This window comes from Triturus cristatus, chromosome 3_1, assembly GCF_964204655.1.
Source record: "Triturus cristatus chromosome 3_1, aTriCri1.1, whole genome shotgun sequence".
Taxonomy (NCBI): Eukaryota; Metazoa; Chordata; class Amphibia; order Caudata; family Salamandridae; genus Triturus; species Triturus cristatus.
The window spans coordinates 306359149-306386666 of record NC_140583.1 but is presented as its reverse complement, the minus strand read 5'-3'; the positions used below and the strand labels follow the sequence as shown (position 1 = coordinate 306386666).

The 27518-nt window shown below is 49.8% G+C and overlaps 1 protein-coding gene across 1 annotated transcript in view; it reads left to right on the top strand.

Annotated features, from left to right (window-relative positions):
• Window positions 1–10323, top strand: part of TRIP4 (thyroid hormone receptor interactor 4) — a 461936-nt gene extending 451613 nt beyond the window's left edge. The window contains exon 13 of the mRNA XM_085643987.1: window positions 9531–10323. Within this exon, the coding sequence (XP_085500113.1) occupies window positions 9531–9583 (53 nt within the window). The 3' untranslated portion in view covers window positions 9584–10323. The remainder of the gene's footprint in view (window positions 1–9530) is intronic.
• The last annotated feature ends 17195 nt before the right edge of the window (window positions 10324–27518 follow it).

Below are 27518 nucleotides of genomic sequence, written 5' to 3'. Positions count from 1 at the left end.
GGGGTTTTCCATCAACGTGCCAAAGTCGCACCTGATTCCCTCTCAGAAGCTCCGCTTCATCGGAGCAGTTCTGGATATGGCGCAGTTTCGGGTTTATCCTCCCGAACAGCGAGTCCGGGACATTCGGGCTATGATTCCGATCTTTCGACCCTGGTCCTGGGTTTCGGTCAGGAAGACACTGAGGCTGCTGGGCCTCAAGGCCTCCTGCATCCTGCTGATCGATCATGCCAGATGGCATATGCGGGCTCTGCAGTGGGACCTGAAGTTCCAGTGGACGCAGCATCGGGGGAACCTGTCCGACTACGTCCAGATCTCGGAGGGCACTGCACAGGACTTGCAGTGGTGGCTCACGAACCAGCATTGGGTCAGCGGCAGATCCCTCTCCCTTCCCCAACCGGAGCACACAGTAGTGACTGACGCGTCCCTCTTGGGGATGGGGTGGCCACATGGGAAAGGAGGAGATCAGAGGCCTCTGGTCTCTGGCGGAGTCCAAGCTCCATACCCACCTTTTGGAGCTCAGGGCAATCCTACTTGCACTCAAAGCATTCCTTCCCTCTGTCAAGGGGAGAGTAGTGCAGGTGTTCAGACAACACCACAGCCATGTGATACTGCAACGAACAGGGCGGGGTATGGTCGTTGACCCTATGTCAGGAGGCTCGACGTGGCTGGAATGTCATGGCATTTCCTTGGTGGTTCAACACCTGGCAGGTACCCTGAACGCCAGGGCGGACAAACTCATCCGAAGGTGCATGTTGGATCACGAATGGCGTCTTCACTCCGAGGTGGTGCAAGGTCTATTTCAGCAGTGGGGAGAACCGTGGTTAGATCTATTCGCCACCGAAGAGAACGCGCAATGTCAGCAGTTCTGCGCATTGGAGTTTCCAAGGTGGTACTCGCTAGGCGACGCTTTTCGCCGCGAGTGGAGTTGCGGTCTGTTGTACGCCTTTCCGCTTATACCACTTCTGCCCAGCGTGCTGAAGAATCAGTCATTCTTGTGGCACCGGACTTGGCTCGAAGAGTTTGGTATCCCAAGCTACTCAGTATGAACGTGGATCCCCCAATCCGACTGCCTCTTCAGGAGGATCTCCTGTCGCAGCAACAGGGGACGGTCCTCCACCTGAACCTGTCCAGCCTCCACCCCCTTGAGTGGAGATTGTGCGGCTACAGCTGATTACATTTGACTTGCCTTCCGAAGTCTGTAATGTGATTCTGGCAGCCAGGCGTTCCTCCACTAAAACAGTATACGCCTGTCGGTGGGAAAAATTTGTGGCATGGTGCACAGCAAAATCTGTTGATCCTCTTGCTGCCCCTCTTTCTGGGGTCCTATTGTTCCTTCTTTCTTTGGCCCAGCAGGGCTCTGCTTTGGGCACTATCAAGGGCTACCTTTCTGCACTCTCAGCCTTTCTTAGATTGCCTGATCAGCCCTCTCTTTTCAAGTCCCCGGTTGTCAATAGATTTCTCAAAGGCATTGCTCATCTTTTCCCTCCTATTCCTTTTGTGGTGCCTCAATGAGACTTGGACCTGGTTCTCACATATCTAATTGTGTGCGCTCCATTTGAGCCTCTTCATAACTGTCCTTTGCGGTTATTGACTTTGAAAACTGTCTTCCTGGTGGCCATCCCCTCCACTCGGCGGGTGAGTGAGCTCCAGGCTCTTTCCTGCAAATCTCCTTTCCTGGCGATTCATCCGGACAAGGTTTTGCTTCGACCGCGTCCCTCCTTTCTACCAAAAGTAGTCTCTGCCTTTCATCTCTGGCAAACTGTAACTCTGCCCACTTTCTTTCCTCCTCCGCACCCTTCAAGAGAAGAGGAGAGGCTCCACCGTCTGAACCCAAAACGTGTGCTCTCGTTCTATCTCAACCGCACACAACAGTTCCGGGTGGATGACCAGCTCTTTGTTGGCTATGTGGGCGCCAAGAAAGGCCGGGCTGTGCACAAGCGAACTATCTCCCGATGGGTTGTCTTGTGCATTAAAGCCTGTTACTCTCAGGCTAAAAAGGAACCTCCGGTTGGGCTGCGCGCCCATTCTACCAGGGCGACAGCAGCTACCACAGCATTGGGACGCGGTGTCCCCCTGCAAGACATCTGTCAGGCGGCCACTTGGGCCTCGTTGCATACTTTCATAAGCACTATTGCCTTGACAGTCAGGTCCGGAGAGACTGCTTCTTTGGCCGTTCAGTTCTCTGTGACTTTCTGGTGTAATCTCACTTCGCAGACCCACCACCGGGGTTGGTATTGCTTGGGTATGTATTCTAAGATAAGGAATCTATCACGAACGTGTCTCTTTCAGATGCACAAGTTACTTGTGTAACGATCTATCTGTAAGAGACATTAGTTAGTGATAGATTCCTTGCCACCCGCCCATCCTCCCCGTTCTGTGAACTGTTCTCTAGGGTTCAGGTCATCCCTTTCAGGGTCCTAGTTCTATTGCACCAGTAGTCCGTCTCTGGCATGGCTCTGCGCTTCTGGCGCAGAAAAGTTGTGTGCAGAACTGACATCAGCGCACGTGGGCGCGTCTAAGTAGCTCTGACGATGTCATCTCGGCGGCTACGACGCCAGCGATGTACGCGGAGCGGTACGACAACGCCTACCGACGCGGAGGGGTACTGATGACGAAAACTTTTCGGATCCAGTCTGACGCCTGGGGATATTCTAAGGTTAGGTAAGGAATCTATCACTAACTAATGTCTCTTACTTACAATCAATCAATCAATCAATCAATCAATCAAGACATTTGTAAAGCGCGCTACTCACCCGGAGGGTCTCAAGGCGCTAGGGGGAGGGGAGTCCGCTACTGCTCGAACAGCCAGGTCTTGAGTTGCTTCCTGAAGGAGAGGTGGTCTTGGGTCAGGCGGAGGTGGATGGGGAGGGAGTTCCAAGTCTTGGCTGTCAGGTAGTAGAAGGATCTTCCTCCCATGGTGGCTCTTCGGATGCGTGGAACGGTGGCGAGGGCGTGGCTGGTCGATCGTAGCTGGCGAGTGGGAGTGTAGAAGGTCAGGCGGTTGTTGAGGTATCTGGGGCCCAGGTCGTGGAGGGCCTTGTGTGCGTGGGTGAGGAGTCGGAACGTGATTCTCTTGCTGACGGGGAGCCAGTGCAGGTCTCTCAGGTGACCGGAGATGTGGCTGTGTCGGGGGATGTCAAGGATGAGTCGTGCGGAGGCGTTCTGGATGCGTTGGAGTCTTTTCTGTAGTTTTGCTGTGGTTCCGGTGTAGAGGGTGTTTCCGTAGTCCAGTCGGCTGGTGACGAGAGCCTGGGTGACCGTCTTTCTGGTTTCGGTGGGGATCCATCGGAAGATCTTTCGGAGCATGCGTAGGATGTTGAAACATGATGATGAAACGGCGTTGACTTGTCTGGTCATCGAGAGGGAGGAGTCCAGGATGAAGCCCAGGTTGCGTGCGTGGTCCGTAGGTTTGGGTGCGCTGCCCAGGGCGGGGGGCCACCAGGAGTCGTCCCAGGCGGAGGGTGATGATCCCAGGATGAGGACTTCCGTCTTGTCTGAGTTCAGTTTCAGGCGGCTGTTCATCATCCACTCGGCTACGTCTTTCATCCCTTCGTGTAGGTTGGTTCTGGCGGTGGCTGGGTCGATGGTGAGGGAGAGAATCAGCTGAGTGTCGTCGGTGTAGGAGATGATGTTGAGGTTGTGTTGGCGTGCGATGGCTGCGAGGGGGCTCATGTAGACGTTGAAGAGGGTGGGGCTGAGTGATGATCCTTGCGGGACGCCGCAGATGACTTCGGTGGCCTCAGATCTGAACGGGGGGAGGCGGACTCTCTGGGTTCTTCCGGTGAGGAACGAGATGATCCAATCTAGAGCCCTCTCTTGGATTCCGAAGTTGCTGAGGCACTGTACTAGGGTGCGGTGGCAGACAGTGTCGAACGCTGCGGAGAGGTCCAGGAGGATGAGGGCCGCTGTTTCCCCGTTGTCGAGCAGGGCTCGGATGTCGTCAGTGGCTGCAATGAGGGCGGTCTCTGTGCTGTGGTTGGCTCGGAAGCCGGACTGCGAGTGGTCGAGGGATCCGTTTGTCTCGAGGAAGGCGGCAAGCTGTCTGTTGACGGTCTTCTCGATGACTTTGGCAGGAAAAGGCAGGAGCGAGATGGGGCGGTAGTTCTTGAGGTCGGAGGGGTCTGCTGATGGCTTCTTCAGGAGGGCGCTGAGCTCGGCGTGCTTCCAGCTCTCCGGGAAGGTGGCGGTGTTGAAGGAGCAGTTGATGATGTCCCGGAGTTGGGGTGCGATGACGGAGTCGGCCTTGTTGAAGACTTGGTGGGGGCATGGGTCGGTTGGTGATCCGGAGTGGATGGTGTTCCTCGTGTGGATGGTGTCTTCGGTGCTGACCGGGGTCCAGGCGCGGAGGGTGGTGGTGGGGGTCGTCTGTTCGGTGGTTGGGTGCGTGGTCTGTGCGCCGAAGCTGTTGTGTATATCGGCGATCTTGCGGTGAAAGAACGAGGCGAGGGAGTCGCAGAGGTCTTGTGAGGGAGTGATTTAGTTGTTTCCGGCGCTGGGGTTGGAGAGCTCTTTGACGATGCTGAAGAGTTCCTTGCTGTTGTGTGCGTTGTTGTCTAGTCGTTCCTTGAATGCTGTCCTCTTGGTGGTGTGGATCAGCTGGAAGTGTTTGTGGGAGGCGTGCTTGAGGGCGGTCATGTTGTCTGTAGTCGGGTTTTTTCGCCAGGCTTTCTCGAGGGTACGGCAGTTCTTTTTTGAGTTTTTGAGGTCGTCGTTGAACCAGGAGGCTTTCTTGCTGCCGGGCCTGCTGGGGTGGTTTTTCAGAGGTGCGAGGTCATCAGCGCAGTTGGTGATCCACTGTGTGAGGTTGTTGGCTGCTTGGTTGGGGTCCGTTGAGCTGGCGGGAGGGTTCTGGCTCAGTGATGTGGTGAGCTGGTCGGTGGTGATCTTGTTCCAGTCCCTGCGGGGAGCCTGTTGCGGGTGGTGGTGAGTCGTGGTTCTTCTGAAGCTGAAGTGGACGCAGCTGTGGTCTGTCCAGTGGAGTCCGGTGGCGTGGCTGAAGGAGATGTACTTGCTGGAGGAGAAGACTGGATCAAGCGTGTGTCCGGCGTAGTGGGTGGGGGAGTTCACAAGTTGCTTGAGTCCGAGGTTGGCGAGGTTGTCCAGCAGGGTGGTGGTGGTGTTGTTGTTGTTCTCCAGGTGGAAGTTGAGGTCCCCTAGGAGGATGTAGTCAGCGGAGGGGAGGGCGTGTGGGCTGATGAAGTCAGTGATGTCTTCGCTGAATTGAGTGCGGGGTCCTGGGGGTCTGTAGATGAGGGTGTCTCGGAGTGTGGTCATGGGGTAGGTGTGTATCTGGAAGTGAAGGTGTTCGGCAGCTGTGAGGGTGTCGTCGGAGTTGGTCGTGATGCGGATGGTGTTCTTGTGGACGATGGCGAGGCCTCCTCCTGTCTGGTTGACGCGGTCCCTCCGGGTGATCTAGTATGGGATGGCGATGGCGATGTCGGGTGCTGAGGAGGCGTTCATCCATGTTTCCGTGAGGAAGGCGACGTCTGGAGATGTGGTGTCGAGCAGGTTCCAGAGTTCCACGGCGTGTCTGTGGACGGAGCGGGTGTTGAGCAGGATGTACTTCAGGTGGTTGCTGCTGGTGCTCGGCTTGGCGGGCGCGGTACAGGGCTGGATGCAGGAGAACTTGCAGGAATGGCAGCTGAATGGTCCGTGGGTGCGTCTTGGGGTGGGTCTGCAGCAGCCGGGGATCCGGCCGGAGTTGAGTGCGATGAGAGTGGCGGCGTTGTAGGACTTGCGGGTGGGCTGGCATCTGCGGGGGCCAGGGGGTCTGGCGCTGGGCGTGGGCCAGGCGCGGACGGGCGCAGACGGGCTTGCCTTAGGTGCACCAGTGGCGCGACCGCTGCGCGTGGCCTCCATATGAGTGGGAGAGGGAGGAGCAGCTGGGAGGTGGGAGCGGGGAGGCCAATGGGTGACAAGGGTGCGGGGCCGCCGGGACGCAGCGGCGGGAAACGGGCAGCGAGGAAGGGGCACACAATCAAGGGTACAGAAAGCAAAAAGTGGTACAGATAATCAGGGCACAAAAGGCAAAAGGACACAAACACTCAGGACACAGAAGGCAAAAGGGAGACAGTCAGTCAGGGCACAGAAGGCAAAAGGGGCGATGAGAGGCACAGAGACAACAGGAATATCGCAAAGGCAGAGGCTAACACGAGCGGCAGCGATCGAAATGCAGGTCACACAGAGGGCTGCGTGGCGGTGAGGGGAGCGACCTGCCTGGTGAACAGGGTCAAAGGTCGCTCTCTCTACCGCTGCGCGGCCTCCATATGAGGGGGAGAGGGAGGGAGGAGCAGCTGGGAGGTGGGAGCGGGGAGGCCAATGGGTGACAAGCGGGCGGGCCGCAGCGGCGGCAAACGGGCGGCGAAGAAGGGGCACACAATCAAGGGTACAGAAAGCAAAAAAGTGGTACAGATAATCAGGGCACAAAAGGCAAAAGGACACAAACACTCAGGACAGAAGGCAAAAGGGAGACAGTCGGGCACAGAAGGCAAAAGGGGCGATGAGAGGCACAGAGACAACAGGAATATCGCCAAGGCAGAGGCTAACACGAGCGGCAGCGATCGAAATGCAGGTCACACAGGGGGCTGCGTGGCGGTGAGGGGAGCGACCTGCCTGGTGAACAGGGTCAAAGGTCGCTACAGATATATCGTTACACAAGTAAGTAACTTGTGCTTCACAAGCGCTATGCTGGCAAGACCTAAAAAGCTTGCTATCCTAGATGATTTCTAAAGGTTTGGCCTTTGTGACTGGGGAAGGACCTGTACCCATGCTAAATGGCCCAAAAGATTCATTCTATAATTTCTGATTTCTTCTAAGGTTTTGTATTTCTGTCCTGTTAATATTTAGGATTTAGTTTTAAGACATGAAAAACTATGGACCATCTATTTGTATTTTGAACTGCACGCTGGCAGCCATGAAAACGAGACAAAGGAAGCTGGGTCTTAGTGAGGACGCTAAGGGCCTTAAGTACGAAAAGTATATTAAGCGATACCTAAATTGCCACAAATACAGATTCGAAAATGAGAAGTTGTTAAATATGATTTTTGCACCTCTTGTGTAGGCAAATAGCAATTCATAAACACTCATTATTTGCAAATCGGTATGATTTAGAAATTGCATCTGGTGCACTGGCAGCAAGCAAGTAATGACTTCACCCATTTTAGAAAGCACATTTACTTTCACCTGCACAGCAGACAGGGTACTTCTCCCACAGCTGATGACTATTTCTACGCACCATGTCCAGCCAAAAGCCACAAGAGAATGTGGGCAGGAAGAGGAAATGAAAATTCGGCAAACAAGAATTGGAAATATATGTGTCTCTGAACATGGCAAGCTTTTGGAAATGTATCTGTCTGTTCCTGAAGCAACCAAAAAACAAATTTGATTCATGATACAGCAATGGATTAATACTGTGGAAGTCACAAAGATGTAGATGGCAAAAAGCGCTGGTATCACCTGGGTTCCAGCAGTAATGAGAAGATATCAACAAGAAGAGAGGAGGCCACAGCTACAGGTGGGGACCAAGTACACAGGCCCCCCCCTCCTAACGGGAGAATTCATTTGAGAGCACCTTCCGTCTAATATTGACACATGAGCCCTTTATCTTATGTTCTAGGTTATTCTCTTACAAAACACTTATATAAATATATCTAGATTTAAAATGCCCATATAAACATTTATAAATGAAAAGAATGACCAGAAGTGGTAATATGTTCTTTATTTAGAAGTACTCAAAATAGTATTTTATAAAAATATAATGAAAGTTGTCAAATTAATACTATACTATACTAACTAATAAAATTGTCTTTTTTTTACATTACTGGCCTACGTAAAGTATGTTGGTATTGATACATATATATTTGAAATGTAATTCATACTTAAACAAAAAAAATCATATTGACTAAATCTAGCAGAATCAAAAACATGGATATCACTAATAATTAAAGTGATTTTCAAAAATCGCAACCTACTCATACTACACCACCAGAAACAGAGGATGTTGCGGGTTCCTCATGTCACACAAAAGCAGAAACTGCTGACCAGTGATTACCATTCCTACTCAGAGTCTAAAATTCACCCAACAGGGTAAACGATACCCCTTCATTGGGAGACCCATCTATAACTATCATTTCCTCTGCAGTAACTTGACATCAACCAGCACCATCCCTTCCAATTTGAGGAATAGACTGGGAGTGCTTTAAGGCCTACTATTTGGTCCAGAATTAGAGAAGTGCTGTAAAGTTCCCATACTCTATCACAATTCCATGCATTGGGACAATCAATGTTGAAAATTCAAAGGAAGAAGCACGGGACTTCCACGCTATGTTGGAAACAGACAGAATCAGATGCTGCCTGATATGCGCTCAGTAATGGGGCCAAAGGTGAGTCTGACTTTATACCCCACAAAACAGATTCCACTGCCTTTCTCTCCAAAATGGTAAAAGTAGTCCAACAAACTGGCGTGACATCTGTCCTAAGCTTTAACACAATGTGCTTGGTCCGTACCAGGAAGCCATCCAGCTCTACCTGTGCATGTGGATGGGTCTTTAGAGCCCCTGCCGTGGGCTTACTTAGAGACCACCAAAGTTTTCCACTGCACATGCCTACTGATCATTAGCACCCCTCTCTCTTAAGATATTTCTAATCCACAGAGCTCTATTAGTGTCTATTGATCATTGCCTTCATTACACTCAATCTTCTAGCACTACCGCCCAGCTGTACAAGTGTACACAACTTGCAGCATTCATACTCTTCATGCACTGCTCTTCACCCCTGGCACGCAGAGCCGCGGCTCTTGCAGAGGTAGGACCCTCCAGCTCTGGTAATGCTGAACTATGGTTTTGTGATCTGGTTCTCATACTCTTGTGAGCTCGTTCAGTTCAGACATTCACCTGGACTCTTGGGTCTAGTGTTTCTAAGGTGAGTATAATGAAAAATGATCCACATCCCTGAAAAAACTTTTACCAACATAGTGTTGACAATTCCTTTAGATTCTTCATTTGTTTCAGCAGAATACTTCACTTGTTCTGCAATCTGCAAGTCTATTTTACCTTTCTTGTTTATTTGATTGAATGTGCTGCCTTCTTGCCATTCCTTTTTACTCAGCACCTTTTCAGATTATCCAGCCCACAAATTATTCGCTGCACACATTATTCGCTTCCGTCCCACATTTCATCTCATGCTGGTTCATTCTATTTGTAGCTGCTCTTTCTTTCTCCTGCTTTCCATCTTTCTTTACTTCTGACTTATTTCAATGACTTCTGGTCTATGTTTTCCCACTTATGTCTGACTTAGTGCTTTCATTGCACCATTTTCTTTCACACTTCTTTTATCACATTATTATTATTTATTTGTTTACTGACAGTCCACATTGATGTGTGCGGCAATCTGGCCGCCGTTGAGATGATAGTGTTGGGGTGATGACATGGTGATGGAGAGTACTTGTTCCATGTTATATGGCTGTGTGCATAACATATCAAATTTAAAACACATTACTAAATAATATGATCTACTTTGTTTCTTGTTGACAGGGAAACTGGACTCCAAGATTCATCAGGGGGCAAAAAAAGGGCTGAAGACCTAGAAGATGGTGTGTCTCTAAAGCAGAAGAACTGTGCCAATGAAAAGTGAGACATCACCTTCTACTGCACCTGTTGGGAGTTGTGTTTCCGTTTACGTGCTACAGATCGAGGATATGCTGACTTCTGTTTAACTATAGACCTTGGAGCCTCCCATTGGCATCCTGGACCAAACCCTTCCAGCAGTTGTCTTGACATGTGAAATCTAACAAGGCCTTCACAGTGACAGACCTACTTTGCCTGTAGTATGTGGCATAGCCTTTTCACTGCAACCTTTCTCGCTGTCCCTAGTTATGCCTTCCTGACGAGCAGACTTGGCCTGCTTTACTTTTTCAAAGTTTTGAGAAGTTGTTAAATCTTGTAGTGCATAGCTGCACTATCCCTGCTACACCACATTATACTTCCTCTGCACCTCCTTTCCAGCCTGTGTATTTGATTTTGTTTGTAGCCGAGACTGACATGTACCTAAAACTCAAAGGAGTTAAAGGAAATCAAGCCAAATATACTGTACAATTTCGAATCTAAAGGAGGCAGACTGTTTCCCTTTTAGGTAATGCACATGAATGCAGATCTTTCATCCTAGATTTCTGAGCAGACAATACTGCCTTTATTCAAAATGCATGCTTTCATTCTCTCTGAAACATGTTTTCTTTGTGTGGTCAGCTCTACTGAAGAGCAGCTTTCTTATTACTTTTTTTAGATCCAATGACAAATAAATGAACACAATGTGTTCTGGTAGGCCGAGTATGTGGATCACTATATTTATATATCTGTATATATACAAAGAAATCCACAGGACACATCATAGGTGTATCAACAATTCGTTAAGTGCACGATGTAAGCACAAATTATACGCAAGTTATTTCAATTCTTATTTTCTTTCTTTATCCTTTTGGCCTTGCTTCAGACAGCCAACACGTGTTTCGTCGCTTACAAAGGGAAATCGTCCCTCGACTTTCTCAAGGCTATGTTCTTTTTGATGAAGGACCTCCTTTTTGTGGCGATATTTCGAACCCACAAAGGGTTTCAGTATCTTGTGTGACGTCAATAAGGCAATCAATGCATCTGAGGGATCCGATTTTGTCCCCAAATCTTGAGCTTGTGAGTCTGACGGTCTCGTCCTAAACGCCGCTCTCTCTGTAGCTCGAGTACGAGAACTACACGGAGAGCGATGTTTGGGACGAGACCGTCAGACTCACGAGCTTCCAGACACTGCCTAATTTTTGACAGCTGCAAATCATATTCCTTCAGCCTGTTACACTATCATGGCATCACACTCAATGGTTGGAAATTCTATGATTAAAATGAATAGTTTCTGGGGTATAGTAAATCAGCCATTTTGCTAAAATAGCCATACACCTAAAGTTACAGCTGCAGATGGTCTCAAAATTAAACGTTGACATCTCTCTCGCTCCACATTTTCCTCATAACCTTCACCCCGATATCTTTTACAACTTTTTAGGCAGATCTTCAGTACAACTATAGTATGGTCCCGCTTTCATTTTCTTACACCAACAACCTATCCCTGATATTCATCTATGAAAGGTTTTTGTTAACTACTCTGAATAGCTGGTATAGTTTCTGCAATAAGAGCTTAGGTGATATTTACTTAATTGGTGCACCAACCTAAACCACATTATTTTTTTGGGGGGCATCACATCTTAATTTGATCACATGTGACGTAATTCTTCCCTGATATAAAAATCTGTTATATATCAATGACCTTAGTTATCTCATTGTCTAATTGACACTGAATCTAAATTGGGGCCTTGGACTTTGCAATCCAGTAAAGTTGTTCTAGCACGAATGGCCGGAATATTAAAATTGTTAAAAAAAATTCTCTTCAGCAGAATTTAGGTGGCCTTATAACTAGGCCCAGGTGAAATGTACAATACACTGCTGACATTTCTGAAATTACCCTTGCTATGCAAAATTCCCCAAATTACACCATTATACCACGTTAGTTAATTGCACAGCATTTGTGGTAAAATTCTGAAACGATTGTGCAGGAATAACGTGAACAGCCAGAACACAATCACCTGTCGCTTGTGCCTTTGTTTTTCAATCTATTTTATTCACTTAATTTTGGTTCATTTTGCATAATTTCCCAGAATTTTTCTTAATTAAGCAGAAAAAGTAAATTGATTTCGGGCTTATCAGATATTCTTCAATCTATGGCATTGTCATTGGAGATGGACTGGCAATTTAAGTAGGACCTTTAGATTACATTTGTGAATGAAGTTGAATAGTAAGCCCTAGAATCATTCTGGCACAGCTAAACATCTTTCTTATCCAGTATTAGGGTATCTTTCATAGATTCACATGCCTGAATCATTCCCCATCGTCGGGATGGGAGTCCCCGGTACATAAATAAAGTAATGTCTCACTAGACATATAGAGTAATAGGCCAAAGGCCTCACCTTAGTAACATATCCACGTCCTTTTGTAAAAAAGGACCAAACTTTGGAGAGGAGCCAATCAGCTATCACCGCCCTCTAGAACCTTCCTGGAGGGAGCTCTAGTCCCTCAGATTTTCTACCGCACGTCGTGCTAAGGGAGTCTCCTCTGAGCTCTGCTCAGCATTCCTTGTTTTTGGATTACCAGTGCTTCTTTCTTCAAAATTCCAACTTCGGGGTGAAGTTCTTCAGTTCTTCATGGTAGATAATCCAAAGAAAGGCCTTTTTAGGTCTTGTGCTTCCTGTGGAAAAAAGAGACTTCATGTGGACGATCATCACAAGGACTGTCTCTACTGCCTTTATCCGAATCACTCCTCAAAGGACTATAAGGTATGTCGTACCTTTTCCTCCAAGAGCCTCAAAGATTGTGAGGGACGCCTCTTAATTTGGCTGCAGAGGCTTAAAGACAAAGACCCAGTACTGTCTTCTGAGGAAAGTGAGGGCTCTTCCATATCTTCACAGTCCTCTCAGAAAAGACCAAGGGTGGCTTCTCCAGGCCCTTCGTCGCAGCCACCTCAAAAGAAGGCGCATAAAAAGTCTTCAGAGGTCCTTCCTAAGACTCTTCCAGCGAAGGATTCTCCTCAGGAAGTTCTTCATGCCTTCAAAAAGCCTTCTTCCACCCCGTCGACGAAGGCCTCGTCGACGGTGGCTTCTACGACGAGGAAATCTCCATCTACGGCATTGAAAGTGACCTCATCGACGACGACAGTTTCAACTTCTGTCGCGTCTCATTCACTATCCACGTCGACGACTCCATCGTCGACGGCCGGTAGGTCTGTCTCTTCGATGCTAAAGATAAAGAAGACATCGTCGACGTCCAAATTGCCATCAATGCTGCGATCGCCAACGACTACGTCGACCACGACACCGTCGACGAAGACTGTCCCGTTGACATCCACATCATCGTCAACGAGGACGCCGTCAACGAAACCTTCATGGACGACGACGACACCGCCGACGACGGCTCTGACGACGAGACCTCAATCTACCATGGTACCCATCGGCGCTTCACCGTCGACGACTATACCGTCGACCGACAGCAGATTCCAACCTACAAAGTACGTACGTGCATATAAAAATCACAAAACGTACGTTGACGCCGACCCTGACCTCCCATAGTAGGGTCCAGCTCTTGCCTCCAGCACATTTTTGGGAGGAAGAAGACTCTGATGATGGCAGTTTTTTTAGAACGGTGACAAGCCCATCGCAACTTAACGTTAAGTACCAGGACAGTTCGGACTATGACGATCAAATGCAGGAAGATCAGGCGGTTTCTCCTGAAGAATGCCATCCGCCTCCCATGGTTTGTTTGCCTGCATCTCTAGTCTCTGATCTGCAAGTCCTCATTTCGGACTATAAGCAGAGATTTCCCACTTCTGCAACGTCTCTGCTTCCAGTTGTGTCTCCACCACCAAGACCGCGACCTCCACCGTTAAACTTACAGTCTGAGCCTGTCACATCACCACCTCCGCTTTCTACAGACGATGAGGAGGAGGATCAACATGAAGAAGGGGAACTTCAAGATTTCCAATCTACTCGGGATGAGTGGGATGATTACATACTCCCCTGTCCAGCTTCCCCCGTGCCCGCTCCAGCTGACTCGCCTCCTGAGGACATTGGAGGATTTCACAACATAGTGGAAAGGGCGGCACAGCGTTTTCAAATACCTGTGCCTTCACACCAACAGGCTTGCTTCCTCTATGATTTTAAAGAGCCTTTTAAAAAATCTGTCAGATCTATCCCTATTATAGACTACATATGGGATCAGGGTGTTAAGATCATGCAGAACCCTTTCTCGGTGCCTCCAGTATTACCTCGTCTGGATAAAAAATATAGGGCTCCAGATACTGCTCCAGCTTGCCTGACCGGCCATCCTAAACCAGACTCAGTAATAACACAAGCTGCTCAGCGGAAATCAAAAAATCCTTCTGCTCTGCTGACCGCTCCTCCGGTCAAAGAGGGTAGATGGCTGGACAATATAGGCAAACGTTTCTCATCCATGTCTACATTAACAGCGCGTGCATCCAATTCCTTGGCACTGTTAGGATGTTATAACAGGCATATGTGTGCAGATATTGCTCCATACCTTGCGGCCTTGCCAGAGGACTCAAAGAAAGAAGATCTTGCTGGAGGGCGAACGGTCTGCATCCGAGATCATAGACTGTGCGATGGATATCGCCTCTACTGGATGTCGCCAACTTGCGAGCGCAGCTGTACTCCGGTTCCAAGGTTGGTTGAAGGCGACTCCATTCCGACCGGAGGTACAAACAAAAGTATTAGACATGCCCTACGATGGTCAGCTTCTTTTATGGAACACACATCGATGAAGCTCTGCAAGGTATTAAAAAGGATACCGACACGGCTAGGGCTTTGGGTACCCTCCAATTCAAGACCCCATCTTTTCGAGGCTCAAGGGGGAGAGGTCAAACTTCTGCCAGAGGTGATTACCAACACCGATCTTCCTTTTCTTCCACTCAGCAATATCGGCCACAATACCAGCAACGTCAACAGCAATCCACCTTCACTAAGTCTTCCTTTCGTGGCAAAGGAGGTCGACAGAAAGACGCTGCTCGGCGACAATGACTTCCCACTACCGCCCGTCTCCAACTCCTCTCTGCCCTCCAAGGTTGGAGGAAGAATTTCACACTTTCTAAAAAATTGGAAGCAAATAACAACGGACCGTTGGGTTCTTCAACTGGTTCAATTCGGACATTCACTAGAATTCATTAGAATTCCTCCCCAAACCCCTCCCAGACCTAAGCTTCACAAAAATCTACGTGCTCTGCTCCTGGAACTTTCACTTATGCTCCAGAAGGGAGCTATAGAAAGAGTTCCTCTACGTCAAAGGGGAAAGGGATTTTACTCCCGTTTTTTCCTAATACGCAAAAAGGAGAAGAAATGGAGACCGATATTAGACTTGAGAAATCTCAACAAATTCTTGAAAAAGCAGTCGTTTCGTATGGTTACCATTCAGGAAGTACTACAGCTACTCAATGCGGACGACTACATTGTGTCTTTAGACCTTCAAGATGCCTATTTTCACATCCCGATCCACCGCAACCACAAAAAAATTCTGAGATTCGCAGTAGCGGGCAGGCATTACCAATTTCGTGTCCTGCCGTTTGGACTCAAATCAGCGCCACGCATTTTTACAAAATGCCTTTCTCCGGTGGCCGCATATCTCCGACAACAACACCATCAGGTCTTTCCATATCTGGACGACTGACTCGTCAAAGCACCCTCTCTAGAAGGCGCGTCCAGGTCTTCCGACGCCTGTCTAAGGCTTTTCGATTGTTTGGGGCTTACTCTCGATCAGGACAAGTCCGTCCTTCAGCCTTCCCAGCGCATAACTTTCCTGAGTGCTACTCTCGACACGCTCCAAAAGAAAGCGTTTCCTTCACAAGAGCGAAAAGACAAGCTTCTTTCCTTGGCGCTTCGCATACGCTCCAAAAAGACTCTTGCTGTGCGCCTTTTGAAATCCCTGCTCGGGATGATGTCTTCCTGCATTCTACTAGTTCCACACTGTCGCCTTCACATGCGACCTCTTCAAGAAGCGCTTTCAACTCAATGGGTCCAATGTACGGGATCATTCAACGATGTCATCCAGGTGACCCTTCAGATGATAAAGGCTCTACGGTGGTGGATTTGCCCTCAGAACCTTTCTCAAGGCTTGCCTTTCTTGCTTCCTGCCTCTCCACATACCATCACAACGGATGGGTCCCTGGAAGGTTGGGGAGCTTTCCTCCAAGAACTCCAGATCAGCGGCAAATGGTCCCTTTCCGAAAGAAAACTCCACATAAATCTCCTGGAGCTATGAGCAGTGTATCTCGCTCTTCTGGCATTCCTACCGCGAATCAGGAATTCTCTAGTGCTTGTGCGGACCGACAATACCACGGCAATGCACTATTTAAACAAACAGGGAGGGACTCGTTCTCTAAAACTCTCACGAGTTGCAAAAAATCTGGAACTGGTTGCTCCTTCACAACATTTCTCTTCAAGCAGAGTATGTTGGAACACACAACGTTCTGGCCGACTCTTTGAGCAGACAACTGACAGCATGTCACGAGTGGGAGTTGAATCAGCGGACTCTCAACCGCATATTCTCTCAATTGGGCACCCCTCTTCTGGACCTCTTCGCTACCAAGTAGAACGCCAAATGCCAACACTTCGCAAGCTGGCATCCCCAGAAGGGATCTCTAGGGAATGCGTTTTTGATCGCATGGTGCAACGTCTTTACATGCGCTTATCCACCAATTCCCCTGATTCCCAGGGTTCTCAAGAAATTGAAAGTGGAACCTTGCACGCTCATCCTGATAGCTCCAGCTTGGCTACGCCAACACTGGTTCACGGAGCTTCACCTTCTCTCCCTGGAACCGCCGATCCGGCTGAAACAGTTTCCCTCTCTTCTCACTATGAACCACCAGCAAGTCCAGCATCCGGATCCAGCATCTCTCAGATAATCAGCTTGGCTCCTGAGTTCAGAGAGTTCCAGGGTCTAGACATCCCTCCGGACTGTAGAGCAGTTCTGGCTCGGGCTCGAGCAGATAGTACTACCAAAACATATTCCTTAAAATGGGAGAGGTTCTGTATCTGGTGCAAGTCAAACAAAATACACCCTCTTTCATCCTCTCCAGAGCAAATATTGCCTTAGCTTCTTCATCCTGACCTTATGAGTAGTGGAAGGGCCTGCACTGATAAGTTAAACAGTAAAGTTTTAGTTTGAGAATGTTTGACTCTGTAACCCGTAACAATTATAAATTTCAAAATTTAGTTGCGGGCTAGTTCAATATTTGTTTTCTCTGCCTTCAAAAATATCATGTTGTCAGCTTATTATTTAAGTTTTGCCATAGAGTAAATTGGGAGTTTTATTGCTGCTCCTTCACATATTTAGGGGGTGAGAGGCTCTATAAAGAGTACAAATAATTTAGACAGCATTGGAAAACCCTGCTTCTCGTAATTTGGATTTCCCCTACCTTCTCGGAATGTATCAGGATTATGGCTGATACACTGGGTTTAGAATTTAGACTGTACTCTTGTGAACTGGGAAAAAATCTGGAACGTTTGTAATAGAAGAAATAGATATTCCCAGGTCACAAATTCGAAGGTTTTATCAACATTTATGGTTCAAATCTGTCTATTTGTGTTTAAAAGAAAAATGGTTAACACATACACGCATCTACATCCACTGACCGGTGAGGTGGGAGAGGGGTGTAGGTCAGAGTAGCGGGGGCAGGGTAATGATGGATCGGGGGTAGGTGTTAAGGGTAGGGGAGAAAATGGTGGATAGGTGATGGAGGGTGTGGTGGGTCTTCTCAGTAATAGCCACAGTTGAGGAGTAGTCCAATGTATTGCTTTGGTTTGAACAGGGTGTTGAGTCTGTGAAAGCAGGGGGCCTTCTCTTGAAGTAGCTGCTACGTCCTCGACCGAAGTGAGTTGCAATACTCATAGATTGACTGGCCACGTAAGTTCTCTAAATTCCTGTGCAAGGAAGCACACACAGTGCCTACACATTTTGTCGCATTGCGGGGGTTTATGCACTAGGGCTGCTGTGAGTTTTCCTGCGCCACCAGGTCGGACATTTTGTGCAGCTAGTCAACATGGTCCCTGCACATAGGGCCAGTGTCATTGCTCTGCCTTTGTGAGAGCATAGTGGATAATTCAGTGTGTTTGGAAATCCTAATAGGATATACCTGGGAAAGTTTGGAAGTTCGGTGTTAAAAATCTCATCCATATCTTTTTATACGCTATCCCAGTAAGTTTTCAGTTTGCGGCATCGCCACAAATGGTGGGTTAGTGTTCATGATTCTCCACAGTTGCACCAGCATTTATCAGAAATATTTGGTTTCCAGTGTGCTATCCTGGTGGAGCTGTAGTACAAGTAGTGAGTTATTTTAAGCATGGTTTCCTTCCAAGGTGCACCACTAAGGGCAGAGGTGCGGGTCCTGCACAATATGTTCAACCACTCTTTAGGAGTGAAGAGGTGCTATAATTCAGTTTCCCATCACCTTAGTGCTTAAGGTTTGTCTGTAGTGCATGCTTTAATCATAAAGCCATATATATCGGAGAGGACCCGTTTGTCATCCAGTCAAATGATCAGCCACTTCTCAAAGGTTGTACGTTGCCTGCTAGCATGGGGCCTTATGTGTGGTTGGGTGAACCAGTGTTTGATTTTTTTATTTTCAAACAGATTTTAGTGGGTTTTGCTTCACAGCAAAGCATAATCCACACAGTGACTAGCAGGTTAGTCAGCTCATTACCGCCGAACCTCAGGATCCCAGTGCAACATGAAATAATCTATCCACCCCTACTCCCCCCCACAGTTGCATCTCTGTGGCCTCTCATCTCCGAAAGTATAGATGATGTCCCATTTAAAATCACACGATCATTACCATTCTCTCTTTTATAGGTATCTGCATTCATGCACTTCATCATCTCAGTCAACAGTGTCAGGGGTCCTCCCTTGAAAGTTATCTGCCATAGACGAGGAATCTGGGTCTTGAGAACAATCTACTAATGCCTTCCAGGCCCTGGCCAAGTCCAACGAACCTCTCCCCCTTCTCGCATTTCTACGTAGCACTGCACTGTCATATCCTGCCCACCTCTCAAGCTCTCTGCGCCATGTTTCCACTCTGGGTCCCCCCTGGATTTATCAATTTCTTATAATTTTGTGTTTCGCTGGAATATACGCCAAATCCTGGAATCTGCTTGTTGCTTTATTCTTGGCTGTATGTTGGAACCAACTTAAGAGGCAATGCAACGAGTGCCAGGCAGCTGCACATGATGTGTAGAAACTATGTCCCCTCTTCTCTACGCCTCGGGCATGCTGCCCCAGCTATATGGAAGTGTCTACTGAGTTTCCCGGGTGTGAGGTATGCCCGATGCAATACGTAGAAGTACCATTAGAAGAGATGGGTGTGATGAAGGGTGCAGAGCAAATTGAATGGCGCAATCATGCCGCGGGCCATCGTGTCTAGAAGGCCTTGATGCCACCCTGAGATTTGTGCCAAGGTAAAGTTGAGGCATGTTACTTAATGTCTGCGGGAACATGAACTAGTGGGCTTCCAATATAGTGAACTTCCACTGAAACCACTGGTTTTGTATTTGACAATTTTTCTTTCATTTTTCATCACTCTTGTTTACAAATACCTTGCAGTAGCTTCCATAAGATCCTGAAGAAGGCTGCCACACCTCTGTCGAGGGTATTTGGCAGAAACATGTCAACCTATTTTTCATTGAATGCCTGCCTGTTATAGCTTGGTTTTTAATCCTGGCCCAGGGGCACCCTAATAAAGTCTATTGCATATCTTGGAGTTGGTTTTACTTCACATTCATTGGGCTCTGCACCCCTCATCAAACCCAACTCACCTAAAGGTATTTAGTTTACCTCTCTTCACCTAAAACATCCCTGAGCTCCTCACTCTCAGAGAGGGGCTTGTAGCCCACATTATTACTAGGTTCATAATGTGAAAAGTTCGAGGGAGAGGATGTGGTCTAACGGCAAGCGCAGTCGACCTCAAAACTGGGGAACCAGGTTCGAGTCTCGGCAGGGAAGCCCAACATCCTGTGAATTCTGGGCAGCTGTCATCCTCACTGTGCTGCTTTATGCTTCCATTGCATGCTGTCGAGCTCTCTGCTACTGACTTTCGTGTCTGTTGGGTCACACCTCCCCCCAACTGAGTGGGAAGGGAGGCTGCCCGCTCTCTCTGCAGTGGGGGGCACCTTTCAGGGGGCTACCGCGACATCTCGCCTGCTGCAGCAGGGGCAGGCAGGGTTCTGCGTGTGCTGGCGGGTGTTCTACAGTGAATTCACTAACCCACTTCGGCCCACTATGCCACCTCTGTCCATCCGCCTTGGGTTGACAGCGATCATGATAGGTGGGCCCGTATAGCAAAGGTAGGATTCCCGCCGGACCTCCGCTGCTGCAGCGCAACGGGGTCTCATACCTCATGTCTCTCCTCAATGCACCCTTAGGCTGTCTTGCTACGCCTCTGCAATTCCCACTACGAGTCTCAGGTTCTGGGCCTCTCTAGTCCATAGGCCACTTGCACCGAAGGGTCCTGCTCGGCCGTTAGTCACGGCCCTCGTCCGCCATCATCAGGGCTGCGTGCTTCTCTGTAGTCATCGACTGGCAGAACCAGTGCTGATCATCTCTGTCAGCACATTATGCAGTACCAGGGGCCCAAAGGTGTTTTTGCTGGTATTCGCAGATGCTACCCCTGCCCTTATCTTCTGCAGGATGATATCAGATGGGGCACTCCGGCGGGAGCATTCTACTCCATGGATGCTTGGCCATGCCCGACACCCAGTGTTTGGTGTAGGTGTATCCCCATTTCTCCTGGTTCAGGAGTCCATAGTGTGCTTGGAATTGTGCAAAGGTGATGAAGCTTTTGTGGCCGAGTTTACGGTCTGCCATAGGTGGTAGTCACTGCATACCAGTGCCGGTGAAAAGTCTGGGTTATCATTCTAACCCAAGTTTCACTGTCGCCCTCACCACAGGGGAGATGTTAACCCCTTTCAGTCGGTCTTTTTCAAGGAGCCAGGGGAATTTCCGGATATGGATCCCTGCCATCATTTGATCAATGAAGCATCCGTTTTTTTTAGTCAGGGGTCTGTTCCACTCTATCATGTACCTCAACTGTGTGGTGAGGTAGTAATTAGTGAGATGGGATATGCCCAGACCTCCCACCGTCATTGGTAAGTAGGCCCTCTTTTAGCCATGTGTGATCTCTTGTTCTCCCATATGAAGATGTTCAGCTTGTTCAACAGATGTTGGGGTGGTCTTCATTTTTTGGGGAGGGTGGTCATTTTGATTGCTGTCACCCTTCCTGACCAGGAGAGTCCCCCTAACTTCCAAGTCTATATGTCTGTGAGGGCTGTGGCCACCAAGTCTGTGTAGTTACCTTCAAATGCTATATTCAGGAGGCACAGATTAATAGCTCCAAATATTGCACCCTGTGGCTGGCACACAGGAGCGGGAGTACCTGCTCTAGTTGGGTCCTGTCCCTGTGTGGGGTGGGGGGAGATTAAGGATGTGTGTTTTTTGTACATTGACTTTTAAACCAGAAGCCCTACCAAATGCCTCCAATTCCATGAGTAGGGCAGGTATAGAAGAGTGCGACTGGGAAAGGGTCCTCATAATATCCACATACAGGACTAGTTTGTGCTCGTAATGCTCCATAGAAATGCCTGCGATGTTGAGGTCGTCTTGCACCATTTCCGCCAGTGGGTTCATATAACATTGCGCCATTAACTATTACTCGGGTATTGGGTCTGTTGTAATTGTACTAGATCTGTCTTGAAACTGGGCCCTATCCCCAGTTTATCTAGTGTGCGATGTAAGAACGGCCACCAAACTAGGTTGAACGCTTTTTCTGCGAAGATCAGCGGACACGAAATTTGTCAAATAAACATGAGTCATTTGGTATTGTCGCTACCATTTCTCTCTGAATAAACCCTGTTTGATCCGGTTTATGAGGTGCCCCAAGTATGGGTGAAGCCTGGTGACCAGTATGCCTGTGAAGAGCTTGGCATGAGCATTTAGTAGAAATATGGGTTGAGATGAAGCACAAAAGGTCGGATCTTTGACAGGTTTGTGGATCACTGTAATTACTACTTCATACATTGTATCTGTAAGTGTGCCTGAGTCTCCAAAGGAGGTGTATAAACAAGCGAGAATGGGGTCAGTTTGGGGCTGGCTGAGGACTTTGTAAAAGGACAGGGTGAACCGATCAGGCCCTGGGGCTTTGCCGGGTTGGAGTTTCGCTATGGTCGCGAGCACTACGTCTACACGTATTACCACTTGCAGGGATTGCGCTACTTGTGTGGGCAGGCTTGTGATCCTGGCCTTAAAGAGGTAGGTGATTGTGTCGTCTATATCTGCGTCTTCCACTATGTAGAGGGTAGTATCGAAGTGTTCGAATGCTACCCTCGCCTGTTCTAGTGCTATGGCCATCCTGTCTTAATCTGTACAATGCTGCTTTTATGGAGTTTGACCCTCACCTTACAGGCAAGGAGCCTTGTTGCCCATTGTCATACCTTTGTTTAGTATGTAAGAGTTCATGTTCAGCTTTGTCATGTTCTAGGTCTCAGAGTTGCTCCTGACCAGCGTCAACTGCCTTGGACTTTATGCACACAAGTTTGCCTATGTGCACCCCCCCCCCTCTAAGTCTGCCAATTTGTCTATCGGAGTTAGGAGTATGTCATTAAGCTTCCACTGGTGGGCGGCAACAGGCTATCTGAAGGTTCTAAAGGAGAGCGTGATCGCAGCGTAGTCTGACAGTGCTGTAACCCCTATTTCAGTGTGGGTGGTCACCGCTAAAAGTCTGGGTGATGCTGAGAAATAATCTAGTCTGGCATATGTCTGGTATGAGGCTGAGAAGAAGTAGCATTCCCTAGCTGTGGGGGTGGTGTCAGCACGAGACGTTGGTCAGTCATATGCCGGTCCATTGTATTCCACTGGCCGAGATTGCTACAGTTTTCCCCAACCTCTGGGTGGATCTTTCTAGTTGCGAGTGTGGCACTAAGTTAAAGTCACTCCCTATAAGGATGTTGTTATCTGTGGTTGAGAGTGCCTGGCTGATCGCTGCAGTAGTAAATAGCTTCTGATAGTTAGGTGAATAGTGTGGTTAACGTGAAAGGTTACGTGCACAGTGACATATGTGGTAATAGGAGGCTGCACAATCTCTCCATCTGAGCTCAGAGAACTTGTCTGTGAAATTTGTTTACTATTAGAACGGCCATCCCTGCTTTTTTACTGGGTCTTGACAAGAAGAAATTGTTGCTGAACCATCAAAACTACATTCTCCCTCAGTTTTTCTTAAGCTGGTGAGTTTCTTGTGGGGGTTTGCTAGACCGTTGGTTTTTTTTCTCACCTAAGCATGGATTTAACCTGCTCTGGAAGCGCTGTGTCGTCATGCCCCCAGACACGCCCCGCTGGTGCCAGACTTCAAATTGAACGCCAGAGCGTGTCCACGGTGCATCAACGAAGGTAGTAGATTTCAATTGTGTTCTTTCCTTGTACTCACCGTAGTGCTGTTTTGGAGTTGACTGATACCTTAGTGCGTTAGGAGCACCGTCTTGCTAAGGGCTTTCTGGCCTTATATTACTGTGAAGCTTGTTTGCTTTATTTTATGCTTGGACTAGTTTTTATCCTTTTACTTTAGTTGGTTTTGTGTTTGTTACCAGTAGTGTCTGCCACAAAGGAGCTTGTGGCAGAACACAAGGGGTTGCTGGATCCTTGTGTGGTTTTTATTTCACCTAAGCACTGATTTAGCCTGCGCTGCCGCAAGAGAGACTGCGGCAGAACAGGAGGGATTGCTGGACCATTGTTTGGTTTTTATTTCACCTAAGCATGGTTTTAGCCTTGCCTGTAAGTGCTGTGTCGTCACGCCCCCCAGACACGCCCTTCCGCTGAGGCTGGGCTGCAAATTGAGCACCAGATCTGAAAGAGACACGTTAGTGATAGATTCCTTACCTTAGAATTACCCCCAGGCGTCAGACTGGATCCGGAAAGTTTTCGTCAGCAGTAACCCTGCGCGTCGGTAGGAGTCGTCGTGAAGCTCTGCGTACGTCGGTGGCGTCGTAGTCGCCGAGATTACATAGCTGGAGCTACTTAGACGCGCCCACGCGCGCTGACGTCAGTACTTTCTTTTTCCGCGCTAGCAAGTGCAGATCCGGAGAGAGCGGTACCCCCAGTCAATTTTTGACTGAGCTTTTTGAGACTTTTTGTCTCTCTTCTTTTGAGTCTCTGACTCCTGGTGTATAAGAATGCCCGGTTTTAAGTCCTGCGAGGCTTGTCCCCGCATGATGTCGGTGACGAACTCGCACCACAAATGTCTCTACTACCTGGGGCGCGACCATGACCCCTCGTCGTGCCCCGACTGCCGGGCCATGGCTCCGAAAACTTTGCGGGAGCGGTCCCAAAAGTTGCTTGAGGCCCGGGAGTCGGTCCCGTGGGAGGTCGAGGGACCGGTCGCAGAGCCGCCACCATCGCTCGACGAAGTATTCGCACTCGGGGTCAGGTAAGAAAAAGCACAAGAAGTCGAAGAAGCGGCGTCGCTCTTCACCTAGCCTGTTGCGCGACACGACTGAGGGTGCGGGTGGTGCCACCCCGTGGCTTCGGATGAGCCTAGACAGTTGCCGACGGCCTACCCGTCTTTCCTGGGTCTGTCGGCGACTCCAGCTCAGCTGCAGGAATTCCTGTCTGCTATGGCCCGTCTATTTGGCTTTCCGGGCCCCGCCGGGGATCCTTGCCTTCCTTCGTCGCCGGCTCCAGCCCAGACGTTGTCGACGGTGCCAGCCTCGGCACCGCGAGAACACCGTGGATCCATACCTGGATCACAGCCGATACCGGTTGGCCTCATATGACCTCCACTGGCATCGGCGCCGCCCTGCCGACGTGGACACGGTACCAGAAGGGTGTCAACCGACGCCGATTCCGACGCCGATGGGGAATTTCTATCCCTTTATCCACCCGCCTTCTTTCCCACCTGCTCCGCAGGTTACGTAGGACAGGGAGGACTGGGAGGGGTCTGAGGACCCTCTCACAGCTCAATGCGAGTTATAGCCGGACTGGGAAGAGGATTTGGAGGACGCAGGTGGACTGGATTTTTCTCCAGAACCTGGCGCACTGTCTCCTTCTACCGTGGCTACGGAGGAGGGTGGTACTTATTCAGAGGTGTTGCGTAAGGTGGCCGAGGCTCTCCACCTCGAGCTCCCTACAGTGGCCATCAGAACTAACCTCCTGACAGAAGTGCTTCGGCCAGCGTCTTCCTCTGCAGAGCCGCTGCTGCCCTTCAATGACACACTTTCGGACGTTCTTTTGGGCACCTGGTCCAGGCCCAACACAGGGTTTCCTGTGGATAGGAACGTGGCCTGACACCATCGCCTGGACCCGGGCGATCCTATTTTCCTCTCCCAACACCCTACCCCTGAGAGCTTGGTTGTCCAAGCCTCTGCGTCCCCCAGCACATTCCCTTCCGCACATCCGGACAGGGATTCCAAGAAACTGGAGAACTTTGGGAAGAAGATATTCTCTTCTGCCAGTTTAGGGTTGCGGTCTGTGAACACCGCATGCCTCTTGGGCCGTTATTCCCACTCTGTGTGGGATACGGTGGCGCAGGTGCTGCCTCGGTGTCCGGAGGAGGCCCGGACGGTGCTGTCTCAAGCTATTGCAGAAGGGGAGACGCAGCCAAGTTCACGATTCGTTGTGGCCTTGACACCGCCGGCAGAGCGATTTCCTAGACAGTGGCGCTACGCCAACACGCCTGGCTGAGGACGACTGGCTTTTCGGGGGGGTGTCCAAAACACTCTGATGGACATGCCCTTTGATGGCACTCTACCTTTTGGCGATAAGGCAGATAGCGCGATGGAGCGTTTTAAGGACTACGGCCAAGTTCTTGGGCCTTTCGACCACGCGCACTCCTTCGGCTTCTGCTTTTTGCTCTTTTCGTGGCCAAGGAAGGGGCGCTCCAGTACGTTCGTTTACGAGCCACAGGCCTGCGCAGCAACAGTCTCAGCGCAGCTGCGGAAGTGGGACCCGCCGAGGTGGGTCACAGGGCCAGCTGGCGGGTCAGTCTACCACCACCCCTGCCGCCACTGCCTCCAAACCTTCCTAGTCCGGTGTTTCAGGCCCACCAAACGCCATTAGGGTGGCAGGATTCGCCATCACCTCCCCCACTGGCGCACCATCACTTCAGGTAGGTGGGTTTTACAGATAGTCCGAAGGGGCTACTCCCTCCCCTTCGAGACTACCCCTCCAGCCATGCCACCTCAGTACCACCGCATGTCGGGAATCACTTGGTACTTCTCCAGCTGGAAGTTGCGGCCCTCTTGGCCAAGGGGGCCATCAAACGCGTTCCGGCGCCAGAAGTAGGTCGTGGTTGTTACTTCGAAACATCAATTGCTTCCTCCGGAAGGAGAAGTTCAAGATGCTCACACTTGCTCAGGTCTGCCCTAGACCCGCAAGACTGGATGGTAGCGTTGGACTTGCAGGACGCTTATTTTCATATCCCCGTTCTGCCGGCTCACTGGCGTTACCTGCGGTTCACGGTAGGCCACAAGCACTTTCAGTTCACTGTGCTCCCTTTTGGCCTTACCAGTGCCCCTTGGCTGTTTACAAAAGTGATGGTGGTGGTCGCAGCTAATCTGCGCAGATCGGGGGTTTCAGTCTTCCCCCTATCTCAAGGACTGGCTGTTGAAGGCAGGCTCACCCAGGCAGTCGTCTCCCACCTCCAGATGACGGCTGACCTCCTGCACTTGCTGGGGTTCTCCATCAATATTCCGAAGTCGCACCTGATTCGCTCTCAGAAGCTCCTCTTTATCGGAGCGGTTCTGGACACAGAGCAGTTTCGGGTTTATCCTCCCGAACAGCGAGTCTGGGACATTCGGGCTTTAATTCCGATCTTTCGGCCCTTGTCCTGGGTTTCGGTCAGGATGACCTTGAGGGTGCTGGGCTTCATGGCCTCCTGCATCCTGCTGACCAATCATGCCAGGTGGCTATGCGGGCTCTGCAGTGGGACCTGAAGTTCTAGTGGGCGCAGCATCAAGGAGACCTGTCCGATTACGTCCAGATCTCGGAGGGCACTGCACAGCAGTTGCAGTGGTGGCTGACAAACCAGCATTGGGTCAACGGCAGATCACTCTCCCTTCCCCAACCGGAGCACACAGTGGTGACGGATGCGTCCCTCCTATGATGGGGCGGCCACATGGGAGAGGCGGAGATCAGAAGCCTCTGGTCTCCGGGGAGTCCAGGCTCCATATCAACCTTCTGGAGCTCCGCGCGATCCTACTTGCACTGAAGGCATTCCTTCCCTCTGTCAAGGGGAGAGTAGTGCAGGTGTTCACAGACAACACCACCGCCATGTAGTACTGCAACAAGCAAGGCGGGGTGGGGTTGTGGACCCTATGTCAGGAGGCTCTGCGAACGTCAAGGCATTTCCTTGGTGGTTCAACACTCGGCAGGTTCTTTGAACGCCAGGGCGGACGAACTCAGTCGCAGGTGCATGATAGATCACGAATGGCGTCTTCACTCAGAGGTGGTGCAAGGTCTCTGTCGGCGTTTGGGTATTGCGGGCCGGAAAGTCAGACGAGGAGGCCAGATATAGTGGGCTATAGTGTTGTTTTATTGAACAGAAGTTCTGTTTACACGGGTGGAGGGTGTAGAGGTAGCTGTGGAAGAATCCCTCGTCGCGGTCGTCGGGGCCGGGTCGTCGGGGTCGGTACTTCAGGGACGTCTCCGTTCTTGGTTGCAACCGGCGACAGTAGACAGGGCGGGTGCTCCTCGGAGGACCGGAAGAGAAAGAAAGAGGAGCCGTTAGTCCTGCTGGGACTCAGATGAAGACGCTGGCCCCGTTACCAAAAGGTGAAGAGGAGAAAGTAGACTGTGTGGGAAAAGGGTAAGAAGGGGAAAGGCAAGGGGTTGGTACAGGAAGAGTGCTCGGAAGGGTTCGTGAGACCAAGCTATGTACACGGTGTAGGGTGCTGT